The sequence below is a fragment of the Haplochromis burtoni genome, unplaced genomic scaffold (genome assembly GCF_018398535.1).
Source record: "Haplochromis burtoni strain Fernald_Lab_line unplaced genomic scaffold, NCSU_Asbu1 Contig_37, whole genome shotgun sequence".
NCBI classification, from domain to species: domain Eukaryota; kingdom Metazoa; phylum Chordata; class Actinopteri; order Cichliformes; family Cichlidae; genus Haplochromis; species Haplochromis burtoni.
In genome coordinates, this window is record NW_024582398.1 from 2,205,021 (window position 1) to 2,227,059 (window position 22,039).

General features: G+C 41.6%; 1 protein-coding gene and 1 long non-coding RNA gene across 3 annotated transcripts; one reads left to right on the plus strand and one right to left on the minus strand.

Moving 5' to 3' along the window:
• The first annotated feature begins 1,978 nt into the window (after positions 1–1,978).
• LOC121814323 lies at positions 1,979–22,022 on the plus strand. The gene is made up of 2 exons (XR_006054281.1): positions 1,979–5,540; positions 8,764–22,022. It is a non-coding gene; the product is annotated as an uncharacterized LOC121814323 (long non-coding RNA).
• Positions 5,639–13,031, minus strand: fam53b (family with sequence similarity 53 member B). Of its 2 annotated transcripts, none has more exons than XM_005919524.3 (4): positions 12,894–13,031; positions 12,152–12,206; positions 9,983–10,746; positions 5,639–6,719 (listed from the first exon to the last, which is right to left on the minus strand). In XM_005919524.3, the coding sequence occupies exons 1-4, from the start codon at positions 12,981–12,983 to the stop codon at positions 6,369–6,371; spliced, it is 1,260 nt and encodes a 419-aa protein (XP_005919586.1). In that variant the 5' UTR covers positions 12,984–13,031; the 3' UTR covers positions 5,639–6,368. The 2 variants fall into 2 exon arrangements, with proteins under 2 accessions (XP_005919586.1, XP_005919584.1); XM_005919522.3 differs by having other exon boundaries at positions 12,146–12,206.
• Positions 22,023–22,039: the final 17 nt, after the last annotated feature.

The window sequence follows — 22,039 nt, forward strand, 5'->3', positions numbered from 1 at the left end:
TGTGACGATGCAACACTGGTTTATTCTTTGAGCTAGGTGTTTTTTAAATGCTTGAATGATTCACAGGTAGTGTTAAGTGACTTAACAAATAGGAAAACTCCTATTTCCTCCATTTGCTTAAATGTAAATAAAAGCTGAGAAATATTTTTTTCCACAATGATGCCTCTTGTACATCATCTTATTATCTTTTGGGAGACGCCTGTGTCATATATATATATATATATATATGCACAGAGAATTGAATCTGGAATTTCCCCTGTACCTACATAGAGATCTCCACTAAGGGGCTACATTAGGTTAAACTGATTAGAATTCAGTGTCCGAAGTTCAGAGTCACAGTGACACTCCATCTGTGCCAATCCTGTGAATGCAATATTTCAGGAATACCTGGAATAGGAGAGATTGTGACCATGTTTCACAAGTGATCAGTTATATGATACTAACCTTTGTTTTCCACCTATTGAGAGTTTTGACTACTCATGTGTCGAGACCGGATATCAAATACAACTTGTCAAAGTGGCAGAAGAATTCCCTTTTATAGCCTTTTCTGCATTTTACCTGTAAATGTAATTTCCCGTTTAGTGCACTTGATTCAAGGCAGAGTTCATTACATGTCTGTCTTGAAGTATCAACTTCTCTGGTCATAGCAGAATATGATTACGACCACAAGAGTATCCTCACCCCTCCCGCCCTCCTCTCCTACAACCTCAGCTCATTAAGCTGATGATCTCATTTTCATCTTATGTTGACGGACACCTTAGGGATGCAAATCCCTTTAACATGAGTCTGAGGATCAAGAACAGAATGTGGCTGTATGCTGAAAGTATCCTGCCACTTTCTGGCATTCAGTACTAACATTCTTGTGAGGGTTATGATTTCAACAGTGTTCCCAGTCAAAGTTTTGATACTTTTTTCTATTTGTTGAAATTATTTTAATGTAAATCGAACTTATGGTCAGATACTTTTATAAGTGATTTTCCCCAGCTCATTACACACACGCTGTGCATATTTGCAGAGTGCTCCCTGCTGCAGTGTGTCTCTCAGACTATATTCACATACACTACATTTGTATGTCATCTATTTGGGTTAGGCTCCTCTTACACAGCGTGCACACAGCCGCTTTTGTAACGCACCTGCAGTTACCCACCTTAACAACTGCCAGCTGTGTGCTACCTTGAACTTTCATCTCTGCTCATTCAGTTCTTCCTGTTTGACAGGAAATGGAGGGTCAGCTGACCAGACAACGTCGCACACCTGCAGCTCTAAATGCACCATTATCCACAGAAACGTGCACTTGTTTTTACAGCAGCCAGTTATTTATCCCCTCCCTTCTGCGTGTAGCAAGCTGGTCTAAAAGAGGCCTCTTGATTTTGCTCGCCAAGACACGCGGTTTCCCCACATTTCATCACTCTCCTTCCCTTGTGGGCAGCTGTGCCAACAGCTCTTGGTGGTGCAGGAGGGATTTGAAACGTCTGAAGATGTTAGGTCTGGAGCCAAACCCTAAATTTCCTCCCTTTCTGTGCTGTCCCCAACCCCACCCCGATTTTCTACCCAACAGTCTTCACAAGCAGCCTGTGAAGTGCTTCAGTTCAGACACTGAGCAGTCTGTACTCTGCTAATGTGGCTGCAGTCAGCACTGGCCCCTCCAGGGACGTGACCCCTGCCTACTTGCAACTAAAGCATCAGCAGGGCTTTACTTGCCCAGACACAAAGCATGCCATAATTATGGTTGTATGTCAGCACAGTGTAAACTATTTTGGTATGCAAAATGTCTGAATGTTTACAGGTGAGCTCACTTTTAGAAATGTGTGTCTGCTGGGGCTCTTTTCTGTGAAGGTGTCCATTAGCTTTTTATGCCCACCTACAGTCACAGCCAGAAGCTTTGTGTGTGTGTGTGTGTGTGTGTGTGTGTGTGTGTGTGTGTGTGCTGTGTGTTGTGCTGTGTGTGTGTGTGTGTGTGTGTGTGTGTGGTTGTGGCTGTTCCATTGCTTACAGACACAATATCTTAAAACAGGGAGTTGGGAGTGACCAGAATAGACAGGATCAGAAATATGAATATATAACAAGGACAGCACAGGGTGAGCAGTTTGGAGACAAAGTTAGAGAGGCAACCCTGAGAGTTTTAACACATGAAGAGAAAAGATGGTAGATATATTGGGCAAAGGATGCTAAATATGCAGCTTCCAGGCAAGAGGAGAAAAGGACGACTGCAGAGAAGATTCATGGCTGTAGTGACCGCAGAGGGTTGGTGTTACAGAGGAGGATGCTAGGGGTAGGGCGACATGGAGGCAGAGCATCCATCAATTGGACTCAAGGAGGAACTAAGATTTTGACTTTTTTTATTTTAGAAATCAAGGTCACTCTAACCTTGCAAACACATTTTTCTATAACTCAAGAATTTCTACTAATTTATCTGGAATTTTACATCAATTCCAGATATATAGAATGTCGCAACTCAATTTAATTGTTCTGTCTGTTACTAAGTGCCACTGTAATGATTGTGTAGCTATTAGACACATGATAACCATCAACATTGTAGAAGTTGTACATAAAGCGACTATTACTGAATTTGTCTCATGTGAATACATGTTTAGCCATAAAAACTATTCTGCGTTCTGTTTTTCTTAGTGAACTAGGTATAGTTGAGAGCAAGTCCCCACAAAGCTTTAGAAAGAAAGTAGAAATAACCTGTTCTATTCCTAGACCCTTGGTGTGGATGGGGAACAAGTCTCATTAATAGGCAAAACAGGTAAAAACTACAACTTTACTGGTCGGTGAGGTGAGGACTCACATTTTAGACCCTGCAGTTGTCTTGTGAAGTGACACTGGACTGAACTCAGAAGGTATTGACAAAAAAAATAAGAATTTATGACTTTTCTGATTCATTCTTTGTGTAAGACCAGACGTCTGCTTTTAAGACACGACAGTGAATACAGTTTTTCCCAGAAGTACTTCAGAGTGAATCCTGCAAAGTGTAGTCAACATGACCAGTCAGTAACTGGAGGTTTGAGCTGATATTTTGGTTTGACTTTTCAAAATTAAGCTCCTCGCAATTTTACTTAAACACACACACACACAAACAAACAAAAAAAAAGCATTTGCTCTACTGGAAATGTTTTGTGGTTGGGTGGTACTGCTAAATTGCTTTTCACCTCTACCACATTTGAGCTGCCAAGCTGTGGTTGGCAACTAACCCGAGACTCCTGCCAATATTCGGCTCATTTCACATATGGTTTGACTTTTCCACCCGGAAAAATGGCGTAAAAAAAATTCTGTGAAGCACGCATCATATTTGAATATTAAATAAAATAATTTATTTATGTACATGTGGACGGAAAACTGTCAGCGCAACCCTTTCATAATAGAGAGGCAAACGAATGCGGTGAAAAGTGTGGGACGTCTGTTGTCTTAAAGCTGAAGTATGCCGTATGAAGTGAAGTGTCATTAACCTCCAAAAGCCCCTCAAAAGTGACCACCTTTCTCTTATGTGTGGTGGAGGGTTTTGAGCAAGTGTCATGCACCCCTCCTGCTGTATCTATCGTCTCGCTTCACTTCTGTCTCTCTATTGATTAAAGGCCGGGGGCCCTGAGTGTGTTGGGCTGCTGCACGGCACGTTTAAAAAGGCTCGTGTTTACCCTTTTCCTTCTCAACTCAGTACATGAGAAAGGTTTAGTGAGCTGTGTGTACCACTGGTGACTCTGAGCGTAAATATGGCCTCAAAGGTTTCTTGTGCAACAGCCACAACAAGTCAGCACTTTACAAGGCATTGCAGGCGACCTGCAGATATGCTTCGTTTGAAATTTGAGCCTTGAGTATAGCATGTCAAGCAATCTTCAAATTACTCAGCTAGTCTTTAATGAGGAGTCTTTCTTCCCTCAGTGGCACATCATTGCTTTCAAAGAATGACAAGCATCATTGCAAGTGTGAACAAACTTGCAGGAGGAGCGTGCAGCCGTCAGGGAGAAGTGAATCAAAAATTTAACGACAGCATAAATTTTTGTAGATTTGCACAGGCACCAGAGATGGGGAGGGGAAACAGACAAACGGAGCAGCAGCAGCCCTGACACATGGCCCATATTCACAGCCGCCTCCCACGTCACTGTGCTCCTCAGAGAAAAAGCCCCTTTTGTTTCCCAAAGCAGGGAGGGAGGAAGGTCTCTGGGGTGAACCGTCGCTCAGCTCCACTACTCCACCCGCCATCAAAGGAAAAGAGAGAGAAAGAAAAAGGGACCGGACTTCCCAACTCTGCCTGGCGTCCTCCATACTTACTCGCCGCCTCAGCACACAAACACAGGCTCATCAGTAGTACCACTACTACGGTTGTGATTGTCTTTTCCTGCAACTTAATTGGGTCAGTCTGCATCGTTGCATTAAAGACGTCGCCAACAATGACCTTGCTGTCCTGTGCACTGCTGCTATTAATGAAAGAGGTCTTTCAGCTGCTTTACTTGACCAAAAGTAACATTGCTAGTGTGTAACACTTATAAGATAGCAAAGAATCCCTGCATTAAAATGTACTGTGCAACTTTCCTCTGCAAAATATCCTTAAAATCATCAAAAGTAGATCTAGTTATGCACAATTATACCCCACAATCATGTAATATTATTATGTATTTGATTGTATTACCTTTTTTATCTTAAAATATCAGATGTATTAATATAAAAGCATGTGGTAGTTTATGGAAAAAGTATTATATTTTCCTCAAATAAATAAAATCCAACATTCAAGTTAAGTTTAAGCATGAAAGTACTTTTATTCAGTGTATCTCGATGGCCTTCTACTGTGAAGATTTTAGTCTTTTTAAACTGATTTGTTCCAGCATTTGACTTAAGAGTTGTGTGATTTTGCCAATGACAAACTGCACCTTTTTTAGGACAACTTGTATTTTAAGATTACGCTGTTTAAATTCTGTGCATCACCTACACATGGTAGATTTTCACCAGCAAGGCATGGGTCAGTTTAGGCAGTTTGCACTAATTGCTCTCCTTGAGCAGTGCAGTGGTTAGTGGTTCATTAGCAGGCTGGTCCTTGTTGTGTATAATTTGCATGTTCTCTCTCCAGGTACTCTGGATTCTTCCCACAGCTCAAAAACGTGAATATTAACTTGCCAATTCTAAATTATCTGTGAATGTTAATGTCAGCATGAATGACTGCCTCTCTGTGTTAGCCCTGCAATAGACGGGCCACCTGTCCAGGGTGTAGCCCACCTCTCTTACACTACAACAGCTGGGTCAGACTCCAGCAACGCTGAATTGGATAAGTGGTTACGAGGCTGAATTTATGGCTCCCCCTCAGATGCCTCAGGATGTAAAAGTTGATTTCCGCGCACACAAAATTTTTGGACACTTTGATGAAAACTGCTTGGATGCAGCTGCTGATCTAGCTTTAATCACCTTTGTTAATCGGCTGCACAAAAGTATAATTATTTATCTTTTTTCCCTCTCTGTCTGTTTAAATTTGCAGTCCATGGTGAAATAGCAGACGTGCAAGTGGCCAGAAAGGGATTTGGCAGTCACAGAATCCTTTAATTGCTCCAATGGTAAATAATTTAGCTGAGTTTAAAATCTGCTTTAAACATAGTCCAGAGATCCCATATGTCATGAAAAGAAAAAAACACTTAAATAATGAAGTTACAAATGACACTTTAAAAAGTGTGTTTATTCGTATAGAAATATGCTCATGTTTTACATAACTCTGTAGTTACAAATCGTAAAAAGAAAGAATATTAACGCTATTAGCATCACGTTTCTTCAAACATACAGGAGCAGAGATCCAGAGATAAGCCCGATGTTACTGTGTGAAATGTTAAGCTCTTCAGTATACTTTATGGTGTGTGCGTGCAGCCTGTTGCTCAGTAAAAGTGAAAGGGGTTTTACTAACAGTAACTCATGAAGTAGTCTCCATTTTTCTCCATCATGTACCCACGTACTACTGAAGAACGTCAAAGGAAAAGACACTCTTCCTGGAGCAGAGAATTTTTACAAACCCGCTGTGAATTCTCTCCATATCTAGTACAATTAGGGTAATCAGGGTTACAGAGAAATGTTAAAGACCCCAGTCTGTGAGCCAACATAATCATTTTTATATTTATCAGTTCTATTTTCACCCACATCCATCCTCCCTGACTTTCTTGTTCTCCTGAGACACGTTTAAGATACCACACAGTGGGGGAGTAGCTTCTGACTACACAAAGTCCACAAAAATAGGCGTTTAGCACACAAAGCTCCTGTTCAAAAGGGAAAAAATAAAGACAAGTGCTAGAACGCTCATTGTATTAGCTTTCCACTTGCTTTTTCCTTAAGACTATCAGCACTGTTTTTCTTTCAGTCCTCTAAATTAGCTTCCCCCAGGAGGAAGGCAGTCCCGCTCAGTTCCTCTCAATTTGTTCAATATCTAGCTCGCCTCCAAGCTGATCCTTCCTCATGCTACACAGACCTGCCCAGAAAGGCTCACTGTCTTTCCCATTGGTCGTTCCTGGTGTCATGTCGTCACAATCCGTGGAGTTCCAGTCTGCATCCTCTGTAGCGGTGTCTGACGACACGGTGCTGGTGATCTCGCCCTCTTTGGTCTGAGGCTGAATGTCCTTGAAGCTGTGCTCGTTTGAGTCGTCAGTATCGCGCTGAGTGGTGCTCCTGAGGGTGGGGGTAGCCTGGCTGGACTCGCGGCCGTCCTCGCCCGTGAATCCTGGGCAGCTCAGACTGTGGAAATTCCGAAGTTTCTGTGGAGAGCCAATGAATTTTTTTAGAGGCCTTGAATTCATGCTCTCAAGGAAGCAGACTTGCACTTAAACCGCAAAACATTTCCCTTCCTGGAGTATGACCCATATCCTAAAGAGGACACAAACATGGCTAAAGGCACACAGACGCCTTATGAAAACAATCCCACTACTGTACTCAAACACCATGTGGGTGACTGAGTGAGGTCAGTGCTGGACACTGGTCAAGAAACTCTATAATATAAAAATATAACAAGATTTGAAGGATACAAATTTAGCTTCCATTACAGACAGCATGTGAGACTGTTAACTGTGATCTGAAGGCCGATGGGAGAGATTGGAAAACAGCAAGTAGCCAGATACCCAGGAGGCAGACATCACTCATGTTGGCCTTTTGACTCTGCACAACACCCACATACATCTGGGAAACCCAGAACCTTTTGTAGGCAAATACATGTGTGCCAGCACTGCTGTGGGCAAGTCCTGTGACAGCTGTGCACGCTGGAACGAGAAGCTTTACAACTGAGGCTTTTCCAATCTGTACAGCTAATGTGTAGAAGGCAGGACAGCTGCCTCATGCCTGACTGTTACGGTGTTAGGGCAGAGGGACACGGGAGAATAGGAGCTCTGTGAAACCTGCTGTCACTTGTGTGCTTATATAACATGAAACAAGCATGGGACTGTTAGACATGCAGCTCACAGCCAAGTGAGTTGCGATTAATAAATAGATAAGAGATAAATCAAATGTAAGTTTTAAGACCACAAAGGAAAGGACAGTTTACAGTAACATGAGATACATAAAACCTTTAGAGGGAAATATTTGTAGGTTTTAACTCATAACAATTCGTAATGATAGTTCCCTAATTATGACTCGACAAATCACACCTCTTTACTCTCAGCATAGATAAAAATGTGATTTCAAATCTAGCTGATTCAATGTCAGTTCACAAATAACCTCACTTTTTCAAGATTTATTACCCACTAAGAGTTGCAAACATAGAGAGCATCGTGGTCAGATCTATGCATGAGTGAGTAAAGTCTCTACTAGATCAAAAGGGCGCTGCTGTTTTTCTTGGCTCTAGTCAAGCGGGTGCATTTGTCAGCAGCAGGCCAGTGTCACATTGCTGCCTTCAGCATTAGGTCTCTCAGACTTCTCGCCTGAGAGACCATGAGACTAAACTGATAAGGTCACAATTAGTCTGGGATATGGAAAAAACAGTGGCACGGATGTTAACTTAACCAAATACAATTCTAATTTAGAGTAGCAGACTTGTTATGCACACAAAATCTTCTTTGACAGCGTATCCTCACATAACTTACTGCACCAATAAAAATGAGGCTAATGAGTAAGTACTGCCTGCGTTGTCTGTTACTGTCACGCTCCCTCGTTCCCACCCACCCACTGAATGAAACGAAGAGGAGAGCAGAAAGTCTCCTCATCCATACTGACCTTGACTCTCCGTCAATAAAAGCTGATCAATAGCTCATGAGGCCTGGTAGTGGGAGCGATCTACGCACTGAGCTGAATTTACAGAAATCAATATCTCTTTACCCGACACATATCCCCCCCTGTGAGACGATCTATAACCTCTGCCACAGCTGCTCCACTTGCAGTCACAGTGAACCACGCAGAGAGTAAATCACACCAGTGAGGCGTGTGGATGAGAGGACACTTTAGAGACGCACTCAGCACTGAGACCGATCTTTGAATAGTAAGGTGACTTTGAATGCGGATAGGGCGACGGGTGTGAAGCGATATAAGCCCTTGAGCTGAGTGCCAAACAGACTTACTCTATCATCAAACGTGAATGTCATTTCTGTTGAATCTAAGGCAACTACACACTTCATACTTTAAATATAACATATTTAGTCCTTTTTTCAATGAAATCACTTAACCTATAAAATGTAAATAGGTTTAAGTGAAAGCTTGTTCCTCAGAACCAATTAGAGCAATAACGACAATTAAGGGTTTATGAATAATGGGATTGTTGCAGTTAATTCAGGCTGGAAACTTGAACATTTCCCATTTTTCCCTCTGAAATTCCAGTTGCAGTTCCTTGTGTGGATGCCTGCTGTTTCCACCCGTCCACCACCTCAACATCCACCTGTAAGCAGCTTGAGTGATAAACCTACGTGTCAAACTCTATATTCTACTGCTGTAATGAATCATTTAGAAAAGACTGAAGTTCATCTGCGTAACTAGGCTAAAAGTCAAATGATATTTTATCCCTCTCATGCTAGTCATTTGGAAGTCATTTCCTCCAGGGTTTGCCTTACGCCAGTCACTTCAATTCAAAAGAAAGTGAAGCAACAAAATTTACCGATCACTGGAAGCTTTTTTTGTTTTTTTTCTACCTGTCAGAGTTGTGCCTTTTTAACAGAGACAAAGAGCAGCAGGGAAGATCCAAATCTAAGCACCCTGAAATTTCTCTGCCTCATCTAAGGTTGTTTTCGCCACGCTGACCTCGTTCCTGCTTGGAGCGCGTGCGGCGTCTGTTTGTCGTGTCACAGCAGCGTTGTTGTTAAGACACTGCTGAACTCTGGGTGACTTTCTCACAGGGGCCAAGTCCAGCTCCAAGTTTATGATCCAGCCAGTGAATGTGTGAAACTTCACCGTGTGTGTGCGTGTGTGTGTGTGAGCTCGAGGGGCAAACAGACAAACGCCTGCCAGGATGTCCAGATAAATCCAAATTTCAGAAGCGACCAACCGAAGCTAATCATTCCTCTAGTAATTCCTGCTTTGATCAAATTATCTTTATTCAGTAGCACATTTAATGGGGCTACTTTTCTTCAAACTCTGTGAGTACAAGCTCAGATAATCGAATGTGACCCTGAATAGGCTTGCATGAATTAACAATTGCCTTTAATGACAACGCCTGAGGGAAACAATGGAGTGACCTTAACCATAAGTGTTTTGTTTATCCGACACATAAGGAGAAAAATGCTTGTGACTGACACTGATTGACCTCGCAAAGCTTCCAGCTGGTATGACCATTTCCTGTAATCCTCCTCCTTGAAGTCATGGGGTTGTGGCGAGTTTAACAGATAAATAAATGCCACATAAAAACGCCAATGGAAAAAGCTCCTAATAAATTATGACTGGCTCAGTTTCAAAGTTAATACAGTGTATTAACAGACAGCATCTTGAGTGCAACGTGTTGTTAAATGGAAGAGGTAAACTGGCAGGTTTTTAGTATTTAATGTTTCTTCTGTCTAAATAAAGAAAAATATTATATTATCATCTGATCTACATGTTAAATACCAACCTGTGTCATTTTTGCCAGATCCAGTGAAGGCCTCTGTTTGTGTGTGTCATCTGGTCTCCTGCGCTTCACACCAGTCTTCTTCTCATTGAGGACGCATGGCTGTGAGCGACTACGGGGAAGACCCCCCTGTCCTCCACGGCGTTCCAGTTCTGGAGTGGAGTCGGGGGAGCTGGGAGGTGACGGTCCACGAGGCTCAGGGAGACAAATTTGTTCATGAGAGAGGTAGAGGGGCTGCGATGAAGGGTCGGAGGACAGGGGCACTGAGGAAGAGGAGGAGGGAGTCAGGCTGGTGAACGCAGAAGACCATGGAGGGCGCTGGGTGAAAGACGGCAGCTCAAGGGTGTTGGATCGGGCAGGCAGGCTGAAACTGGAGCTGCGCTGCATGCCCGCAAAGCCACTCTGCATGTTTCCAATACTGCTGCGTTGGACGCTTCCTCCACTGTGGCACCTCCGTTTTTCCACAGCTGTCCACACGCGAGAGCCCTGAGGACGCCAGGAAGAGCGACAACCACTGAGCTCGTCTGAGCAAGACAGGGACCGGCACTGTCGTTTGCTGGGGGGAGCGGTGGAGTGCGAGGCCTCAGTTAGGCTTAGGTCCTGCAACAAGTTAGTGATTGTGCTTGAAGTGGAGCCAACATCCCAGTCCCAGTGGGCAGAACTTGTGTGCACTTCTGGCAGAACATCCCACAGGCTCTCCAGGCTGGTTCCAACTGGCCTCCGCTGTATGGCACACCTGTGACCCATGTCCCTCCACCGGCTTGTGTCTGCAACAAACAGACCACATTTATATGAATGAAACTGCCTTTAAAAAACAAAAGACACCCAAACACAATCCCACCTACAATATGGGAAACAATGTAAGGGCTAAACTTGAACTGAAAGTGTGTTGATCAATCAACAGCTGCCCACAGATCTTAATGCAGTGTTCAAACTCCAGTGCTAATCTGTTAGTTTCCCTCTTTTTTCCCTTCAGTCTCTTCAGCAGTTTTCAACAACAGCTCTATACTCATGCAGGACTGCAAATTTACTCCCTAGTGTCAAATTTACACAAAGATTTTAAAAATATATTAAGATACAATTAAAAATCCACCATTATACACCCCTGCAGCACTGTGCAAACTCCTTTAGGAGATGAATCTCAAACAAAGAAAATTGCTTTTAGCCCTAGGTACTACAATTGTTTAGTACCCGCAACTTATGCAATGCATAAGCATGGGTGTCACCATGTGTACTTTGTGTTGACACTACTCACTGCTTTGTTTAATTGGCACTAAAAATAAATACTGCCCTGCAGCCACTGCTTTAGCGTCACCGTCTGTAAGTACAGCTGATTGGAAAAGGGAATGGAGCTCAACGTCCAACTGACTCAACATGCCTGAGCAAATGTCAATAAGCTTCTAACTACAGCTTTTCATCTCTTCGTTGAGATTTGCAAGAGCGATGCATCAGACCAGCTCGGTATTTGCAGTCAATGGTCAGATATTCTCCGAAACCAAAGCTACCATGCAAACACCTGTTATTGTCATAGAAACAACACTCGTAAACCACAGAACAGATATGCCAAATGAACTGGTTGGTCAACTCTGAGTCAGATACTAAACATCGAGGCCACTGCCCACTTCTGGTATGCAAAAGGTCTATTCTTCTTCACTGGAGATAAAATTCCCCAAAATGCCATCCACAATACACGGGTAGGACAAAGAACAAAAGGCCTTCTGGTACAGCTCTGTTCTATGCCAGGACATTTTCAATTCTTACACACTCAATGCCAAGTAACTGCAAGGACATAATACATCCAATTATACAAAACAGAGACTGTAAAGTATGTCCTAACGCTAGAAGAAAACTAAAGATATGACTCTTTTGCAGCATGTCTGGAGTATTGAAGCATCCAGGAGTGCCGCAAAATTTAAATTAATGCTAAACCCCCAACACAAAGTCGTTACTGTATTATTTTTGTTGGCAAAAACACCTGCCAGACATGTTTCACCAAACATAAAGTTACAATGAACAAAATGCACTAGACTTTAATCATCCATCTAGACCATCTAGTACATAACTACTTTATAACAACACTTCCTGTCCTGTTTGTTATTGTAAGCAATGTGCAACATGTAAATAAGTTAAAGATCTAAGATTTTATCCATGTCACATAATGCAAACCTTTACCCATGAGTCCGCAAGAGAAAAGTGCTGTCCCCTGGCTCATGGTCTGTGCCTGGAACTGTAGAAAAAGAAAAAAAAAGAAATTTTTCAGCTTACAGGAAAGCCACAAAAATAAAATGTAGAACAGGCTTTAATAATTACAAGTCAGTAAACCAACAAATAAAAAGAAGCAAAAACAACAACTACTGGAAAGACAGATTCTGTGTATGCGTTACTGGTCCTACGTGCAACTCGGCAACGCAGAGAAAGAGAGAGAGAGAGAGCATTCCACCATAAATTCCTCTGATGGATGCTCAGCCCGTGAACATGATGACTTCATTTCATGGGACTAAGAGGGCAAAGTCAGTCCATATTAGTGGGGGAATTTTTACTCTGTGCTGAGTCAGAGCTGCTTATCCTAGTAGATAGAGCACTATAATACTCGTTTCTAGTGAATCTGTGAGTATCATTTTGGTAACAAAATGGGGGGTGGGGGGGTTCAACAGAGTGGATTATTACTGACTAAGATTTTGTAGCTCTGGTTAAAGTTGGCAAATTAGAAAAATAAAATGCAGAATCATAAAAGTGCTATGGAGTAATGAGTGGCCAGCAATAACTTCCTAAACCTGAGCAGAACATTGTCCTCTTCCTCATTGGGTGAAGTCTCGTGGTTAGGTTGTGTCATTTTATGTAAACATGTGAAATAACACACAGAGACGCACACTCACAAAACATCTGCTCACATGAATAAAAAATAACCTCTTACCGGGACAAAATTTGTGCGTTTGGTTGTTACATCATCGGCACCCTTCTTTTCCAGTGTTTTGGGGTAAATGATCACCATGGCAACGCACATGCTTGTCCCACGTCGTTACGGTAATGCCAAGTTAAGCTGGAGGACATCTCGATGAGCACGGCGTTAGCAGACTGATTTCTCATAAATTAAAGACGCCCACCCTCGGCTCCTCCCAGAATGTGCTTCACTCCTCGGTCCAATCCTGAGCAGACACACAAAGATGAGCCCAGGATTATAATTCAGTACATTTCTGACATTCTGTCGACCATATAAGCAGAGAGCCATCAAGCAGGAGGAGAAGACAAACTCCTTTTTATGGAGGGACACTATCATCATCTCAGCTTCAACTACTAAACTCCTAATGGTATCAAAAGTTAATCTTAAAAGTCTTACAGGAAATCTCTCTCCTTGAGAATAGTTAGAGCTACAGTCACATTAGCAGCTGTCAGGCTGTATGCTTTGAGCTATATGCTAATGTGGGCATGCAATGAAAATAATAACATGCTTATGCTATGTAAAACATTACCCATTTGTCATGTTCCAGTTGTAGCTTTCCAACAATTTTACAAAAATTTACACGATGTATTCAGCTAAGTAATCAAACTATAACACAAGTAAATGTCCTCGTGTCAGATTCAAACCCAAACCTCTGCATTAGTCTTACAGCACATAGGTCTCCTGTTTTACCCAGTGATCTAAACCAATCCCATAACATTTTGTAAAAACCCAATAATTCTAATTCTACCACACCTAGAAGCAAAACTTAAAAAGTGGGTCAGGGCTTTCCCCGCCTGATCACCAGTACATTTGCTCTTCAAATCATCAGGAGACAATTCAACTGTTGCATACATCTGCCTTGTCACAAGGAGTCACCACAGCAGGTAGCTCCACGTTTGATCCTGCAGTTTTATGCCGGATGCCCTTTCTCATCCATCCCCAAAGGGGGATTTGTGTCACTGCTTAAACACTGAAATACATTCTCACTCTTACTGTAGCTGTATAAAATGGGAAAATGTGCAAATGTCACATTCTTTATAAGGTTTCATCTTGCTACTATAAAAGCCAACTTGTAAGTCAACCCCTTCTTTGGTCATTTGGATGGCACAAATAGCATGCATCAAGGGAGAGAATTAGGTAAAAAAAAATGTTTCACAGCTAAATCTAAACAGGTTTCATAGTCTACTTCAATTAATACTTACTAATACTTGTATTTATTTATTTATTTTAACAATGCTTATTAGCAAGTACTGTAATAAGGACTACATGGGGTAACCTGTCACCATTAGGTCAAACTAAACAGTACAAAGCTAGTTAGGATGGTTTGATCAGATTAAATTATACCCTGGGTAGATAATGCATGCTTAGTTTAAGTCTATCAAATGATTTCAATCACTGGCCTGTTAACGTTGCACAGGCACGCACACTTATGACAACCATGAAACCACAAATAACATTCTTTCACGAATGAGCAAGCTTTTAACTTTTTAGATCTAACTTGCATATGCAGAGATGAGCATTTAATACTGATAAATTCTCCAACTCGCCCGTCACTCTACACAGGAGCATCCTGTTCAACATCTGGAAGATAGATAGTGGAAATTTCAAGGAGGTCAATGGCTCGACAAGCTCTGTTTATTATTCTCAATGGAGTAAACATTCCCAGCAAACACTCGCTTTGATTGACAAGGCGTCACCTATTTCGTCATGCTGCCATCGATAGATTAATATTACAAGGTGTTTCACTTCCATGTTCTCTCCAACCTAACAACAAAAGTGGAACTCTATACCTTGTTTTATTTTTGCCTGTTTTTATAGTACAGAGAGCAAGTTTCCTCAAAAGTGTTCCATTAAGCACACAGCAAGGAATAGAGCAAAGTCAAAGTTGTGTAATTGAATCCTCAGGGGCTGGCTGGGAATAGCTGACCTTGCGGTTATCAAAACAACCTTCTTCGTATTAATGCTGCGCCATGATTACAGTAAAACTGCTGATTAGTCACAGATATAAATCTATATAATCATCATGGAGAATTTTACAACCACTAGATCAGTACCACACGAAGCCAAGTAAGATAGGCGACTGAAATAAAGTGAAGTGGACACAAGATCTTCGTACGTTGCATGCAAGGTCAGAGGGTGTGCACTTAAATGACAGAACAACTGCAAGTGGAGTAAAAAAAAAAGGGGGGGGGAGAGATGGTGCATGCAAAACAAAAGAGTGCTTTGTGCAGAAGATGAGACACCGTGGGAAACAATAAAGGCGACATCTGAGGTTGCCGGCGGTGGGGTAAAGTGTGTGTGCGTGAGGGATGTTGGGGGAAGAGCATCACAAGACCCTGCAGGAGCTGACATGCTGAAGGTGGCATTTGCATTCGGCATATGATTTCCATTACAAGCACTTACCACATGAAGAAAACAACTTAACTAGAAGGACGTTTTTAGCAGAGTTATATAAAATAAGATCAACACCACTCAAGGATGTCTGGCAGTTTTAACTTGTGGCCTGTTTGTTGAGAAAAGGACACATAAAAGCCTGAAGCTGGAGTGGGTCAGGCCGATTACACTGTGCATGAGTATTAACCTCAGAGATCTGTTTCACTGCAGAGATAGCTATGGATGTGCTTGGACAGAGGAAACAGTTGTTTATATATTACACTGAATGACTTGGTGACATACGTAAGCGACATTAACAAAGAGAAAAGAAAGTTTGCCCAAACATGAGAAAAGTTCTGACATTTATTTGAACAAAGAGGTAATTAAATTACGTCTCCCTTCCCTAGAAGGATGGAAAAAGACAAAATCGAGTCCTACATTCTTGATTCTAAAATTGTAAACAACCGCCGCTGTAGCAGCGGCTTAATCATCTTTCTCATGCTTGGGCATTTCATTTTTATCCCACAAATCCCATCTCCCATAAATCTGAACTGAGTGCTTTAAATGGGTGAGGTTTATGACATAATTATAAACATTCCTCGGCTCCATGACATGAGTTGAATACACAATTATAAAAGCCTAACCTTGCAGCCTTTAAAAGCCATTTAAACTTGTGTCAGTGTGTGAATAAGTTCTGGCAAAGGCTAGCTTGGTCTGCCTTTTCTTGTACAGACAAACCTGTAAAAGAAATGTGGAAGCCATACCATAGCATGACTAGTGCTTAATGGTTACACCCAACCCACTCACCTAATACTGCATGCACAGCTGTGCTCATAGACGGTGTAATCTGCCAAATGAGGTATCTAGAATTTCTGTCCAAGGGGTGCCACTCCCCTTCTGATGTCAAAACTCGAATCACCTCCATTAACGATGCTGGCATTATCGGGAATCAGTGGGAGTCTCTATGGTTCTGCAGCGCGATAACGCTTTATCTGAGCCAGGGCAGCTGACACTATGACAACTGAGAAGTCTAATCTCTATAAAAGGGGAACAACGTTGCAGGACGTGCTCCTCAGACGTGGCCTTCCATCACATGCAAACAGGCTGCTGACTGACTGCAGCAAAGACTGCAGTGACAGCAGCCAAGTCTGCAGTGACAGCAGCCCTTCTGAAACACAACAATAAGCCGCCTTGGGCAAGCTGATGGGACTCCACGCTTCCTTTGTGGTCACTAGAAGGCTTTCAACCATCGCAGCTTCAGGTTGTCAGAAACAGAAAGCTATGGCACAGTGTAAATGAGATAGGACACGACAGGAAACCACAGAATTGATTGGGTCAAGTTAAAGCAAATGTCTGCTTTAAAGTCAGCCAAGGTCTCAAAACCTCCAGATACCCTACTGTTTTTTCTATGAAAAAAGAAAAGAAATGACACTTTTTTTTTTTACTTAAACTGGGTTTGCACATCTAAAATAAGTGCACCCCTGTTTCGTCAATTTGAACAGCTTTGCCATACATGACTTACGGTGTAATCCCATGGGTTGGGCCACCATTATATAAGGATTTAGCAGCTTTGTGTCTGATGGGCAATCAGAGCTAATACTAATCCATCTATATAGCACTTGGACAGCTGGTGGAAAACAACACAGATATGATTGTTTTAGCCCCAAATCAAGTGTATAATACACTTCTAAACTACTTATAAGATTATTATGTACCCATTTGAAGGATATCGCAGTGCTTAAATTTAAAGCTCTCGTCTGGGTACACTGATACACAAACATCTTGTGATGGCGAGGATGTCAAGCTAAATTTCCACGCATCCTCTTTTGATGTGCACAAAAGAATGGCAGCTGGAGCTGTGTCCTGCCCTCAACAATCCCAGGATTGTGGCCATCTCAATAATCTGAGCATCTGCTGAGCACCTGAGATGGCCAGACTTAAAAACGAACTGAGGGATTTATGCTGCTCTTCATGACTGCACCACTTGTGAAAGGAATGCTGGGTAAATGCCTGGCTGTGGCTCTCTGCAGAAACACTCCCTTGGAAAGAATATGCATGTTCCTAAAAAGCTTGTTTCCCCAAGCTGTTGGCACTGATGTTGTTCATCTTTGGGCTGCATGCAGGCCCCATATTTGGACTCGCATTTGAACAGTCTCTAATGACATGGTGGTGTTTGAATTAATATAGCTAGTGATACTACATCATAGACCAGATATGTGAATGACATAGTGTCAAACTAGTGTTGCGCTTTTGTATCTGTGGATGTGCTGGAACATACATCCAAATTTAAAACAATATCAACATGCAGAATTCTTACTATGAAATTCAAGATTTTGAAACCTGAAACTTTCTTTGTTGGTACTCTCATAAGCTGGTCTCACAAAGGGCAGGTGCTACTAAGTACTGTCACGGCTGACTGACTGAAATGAAATTTATGAAACTCATTGTAGGAGGCAGGCTAGCCCACAGCTGTCTGCATGTTCACAGAAATTAGGCTATGTCAAACAGGAGGTGCACTACATTTAAAGCAGTGAGTGAATAGTCAGAAATGAGCATGGCTGGGAGGCTTCAATAGCAGTTATCAGACTCAGTTGAGGGCCTGGGGTACAGCCAAGGTCTCACAAGCATGCAGCTGCCCACTTACCATAAACACAAAGGCTCAGCATGGCTATGCATGGCAGCCAAGGAGGCCTACGTTTTAAAGCAGGCCTGCTGTTTAATTTTCTCATACATAATCACTTGCACTGTATACATTTGTCCAGAACAACGGCTTTGTGGATCTCTGTAATCACGGCTTTCAACAAACTTGTCCAAGTTGGAGAGAAATGCTGTCCACTTGAATTCTAAATCTAGCCAAGTCACTTAATTACAGAGGCTTGAAGACACAACAACGACATTGGAAAAGCATTGCATGTTAATGGACCAAAATAAGAATAAGGCACATTGAGTGGACATTATAATGCAGGGGAGAGACTACTCCTGGGGTTTACATGCAGGAATTTATCCAACCTAAACACTGCCTTCCCTCTGACTACATTGTCTCATGGAAGTGAACAATGCTGCAACAATGGCATTACAGTACACAGGATATTTACATATTGTTTAAGGCAAGTTCTGATAGGCAGTCACTCGTGTCCTTGAGCTAAAACTGTTTAACAGTTTTTCAGAGGAGCTTGCCAACCATCCAGGTGGATGCCTCTTAATTTTAGAAGAAAAGGCCCTGAAAACTAAGCTAGTCCAAGTTACCAACACAAACACTCCCTTAAACCCCTTTTCTAAAATCCTTTATGAAAGGGAAATGAGTCTGGCAAAGAAATTACTGTGATGGGAGCTCACAGAAGCAAACAGGATTATGACAGAAAGGCCACAAGCTGCTAATTGTGAAAAATAAATATTACACATGCATGTACAGAAAGTAAAAAATAAATACATCTGTACTTCAAGGACAAGCCACCTAATGTAACCCTAATAAATGATACAAGCCACCTATAAATTTTATCAGACCCAATTATAGCTATGGGACACAGCCAGTAGTTCAGGTTTAACAAGTTAACAAGTTCTTGTGTTTATGATCCCAACATCCACTTAAATTGCAGAATCTGTTGGACTGTGTATCAGCCAGTCCTGACTTCATACCCGAGGGTAAGGTTGGTAAGATAAAGATAAGAAAAACAGCATAGAGTGTAACTACACACGGATCTGAGAAATAGATGGGCCACCAATGTCCCACCAGCAAATAAATACCTGTAAAATGTATTTTAAAAGTCTTATACATTTGTCACTAACTAATCAACACTGACTTCTTTTGCAATGCGTGAGGGAAAATCCAGTATGAGATCAGAATGTCTGGACTTCAAAGTCACTTTACAAATGTATGTGGATGAATTTATACTTACTGTCAAAAATGCTGAGTGGATGAATGGACAAACTTACTATTATATCTTTTTTATATATATAATTATTATAAGTCCCTACAATATTAAATCACAAATTATAGTGACAAAACATAAATATAATAAGCGGCAGAAGACAAAATCATTTACAGTAGAATTTATGCAAGTAATAACCTAGGCAAAACACAAAAAGGGCATGGCTAAGGCAGTACACAAGAGGAAAAGTTGCTAAGCTAACTAACTACTACTTTTAGCTATGTTTTGTTTTCACCGACAACACTTTGCTGGGAGTTACTTCTAATGTGTCACCATAAATATTACATTAACAGAAACCACGCACTTTCAAAACACAGAGGAACATCGCACCTCACTCTTTATGACATAGTAGTAACAGATTCAAAGTTAGCTAAGCCAGAAAGTTTTTTTTTAGACTAAAAACTGCCACTCACAATCATCACGGTGAGCGTCTCGTATCTTCAACAACCACCGGGCAACTGGTTAGTTTCGGTTGACCGTGTTGAGTTTTGTTTTACTAAAGAAAAAAAAGAACAGGAAGCTTACTTCAGCTCAAGGCAGCTCCTGCAGACTACAACATTAACCCAGTGCTCTACTGTCCAACAAGACTGCACGCTAATGAGCCTGTGACAACATACGCGAGCCGTACCACTTTGGGTAGGGGCGAGGGGTGTCCCACGAGTTATTTATGCTACAATCTTTTTTAGTTTTCTCATATTCTTTGCGTTTCTTTAGTTTATTTATACCTCATACACAATTCAGTCGAAGCTTGTTATGGTAGAAATGAAAATATTATCCTCTGATGTTTTTTGTAAAAGAGACCACCCCGCGCCTACAACTAATGGTCTGAGCAACCCTGTTGTAATGAAAAGTAATCACAGTTTTGATCTGAGCATATAGACAGGGTACTTTCACAATACACAGCAGTGTAACATGATAACCTACCGAGTGCGTGTGACTTACAGACAGGGTGAGGGAGTAAAATGCATGTTCTATATACATAGCTTGTTCCACCTTACATTATCAGTTCCAGTACAGCACAGGCCAATCCTGAATAAATAGATTTATTGCAAGCAGATGTTCTTCCAGGAACTAAATTCAGTCTTTATCATGACCTACAGCAGCAAAGCCATACAAGTTTAGCTTTTCATACATGCACACACAAACGCTGTGCAGCTGGTGTATATGTGGTAACCTGCACACAATATTTGCTTGCCTTCTAACTTCTTAAACATATAAAACAGACGTGTGCTTGTGGTCGTTGTACACTTTTATCAGTTTATTTAAACAAGTATTTTTACAAGAGGTGGGTATCTCACCTTAAAGTTGGTTTAGCTCACTGTTTGTTTAAATATGGGTCCACTGGATGAGCCAGTGGCAATTCAATTCATGAAGTCCATGCTTTTTCTATGCATTGTTAAAGGACTGCAAATTATCATCCCTGTCCCATAACATTATGTACAGTAAATCAATATATTTCCTAGGAGCTGGAATTAATATAGTGGGCCTCAGAAGGGTGGGGAGCTGAGACTCACCCCTGGCAGACACTATTGTTAATCAAGGAGTAACATCTGTTGTGTGCCTCTAATCTCCCCCAGACTGTCAGGCTGTCCTCCTCGGTTTTAGACTGTCTGCCTTTTGTGTTAAAGGGCACCCAGGATTTGTCTCTTCTACTATCCGGGCTAGAGTTTTGGGGTTTTTCACAAAATCCCTATAGAGAAGGTATTTAGCAAACAGATAATAAGACAAACTTTTGGCTTTTCTGTTTCATAGCATTAAAAGTCACTCTTTAGGAAGAAAATACCTTGCAGAACAGGGGTGGAAGTCTTCCTGTTCAACAGGTTTGCTAGTGTGTGTTGTGACTATCACAACCAGGGGGCAGTGTGCACCAATTATAGTGTGGGAAAATGCTACAAAAAGTAACCTGGAGTGTGTTTGCTGATGTAGCTACAAATTATGGTGTTTTTGCATATTTCTTTATGATTTTTGTTAATAAATCTGTAGCTAGCATATGGTTAACAGTAAATGGGGAGTTATCTTCCAGCTCCATTTACTGAGACCCCATGCAGAATGCTATACACCATCTGGGGTTCACACTGTGGCTGGAGACAGATGGCTAAAAGACTCCTGTTACAGGAGCCATCCCTTCTCAACTTTAATGAACAGTTAATCCTCTCTATCACACAGCATAATTTCCTATTATATCAGATAATTTGAAGCAAATGTAATTAAAATTAAACTTTAGAAACTCGTGCCATAGCACAGCCCAGTTCCAGTGGTGAATGAAGAAAGGGGAGTGCATCTATTTTGTATGTGCTGCTTTGGTTTGCTTGTTATGTAATCGAAAAACATAAATCCTTAATACAGAATCAACATTTTTAAAATGCAGTTTGCCTGAGCAGGTGACCCCTGATTAAAGGAAAAACACTGACACCATTTGTCAAAATGCAGAAGTACATTCATTTCATAAATTGCCTGTTGCTGAGTTTTTATGTTTTGTTTTTACAGTGACTCTCTTGTGTACTCAGTAGGATACTGTAACTACAGACAGGGCATAAAAAGAACATATGGCTTTCATGGAAGTCCATTAAACTTCACTGCTTCTCATCTATCCCACTAATCCTCATCCATAATGTTTATAGCCAAGTTAATTGAACTGGCACATCTCTGTGGGATTGGAGATCCCTTCTAAGAGGTTCTAAAGCCACTTTTTTTTTGCCAAAGCATGCACATTGCTAAAACCACTACGGCTTCTGAAAGAGGTGCAGCTGTTTGACCAGTAACAGTTCTTTAAGTGACTGTGTGGGTGGGTTATTTAGGGGAAAAAAAGGGCCAAAG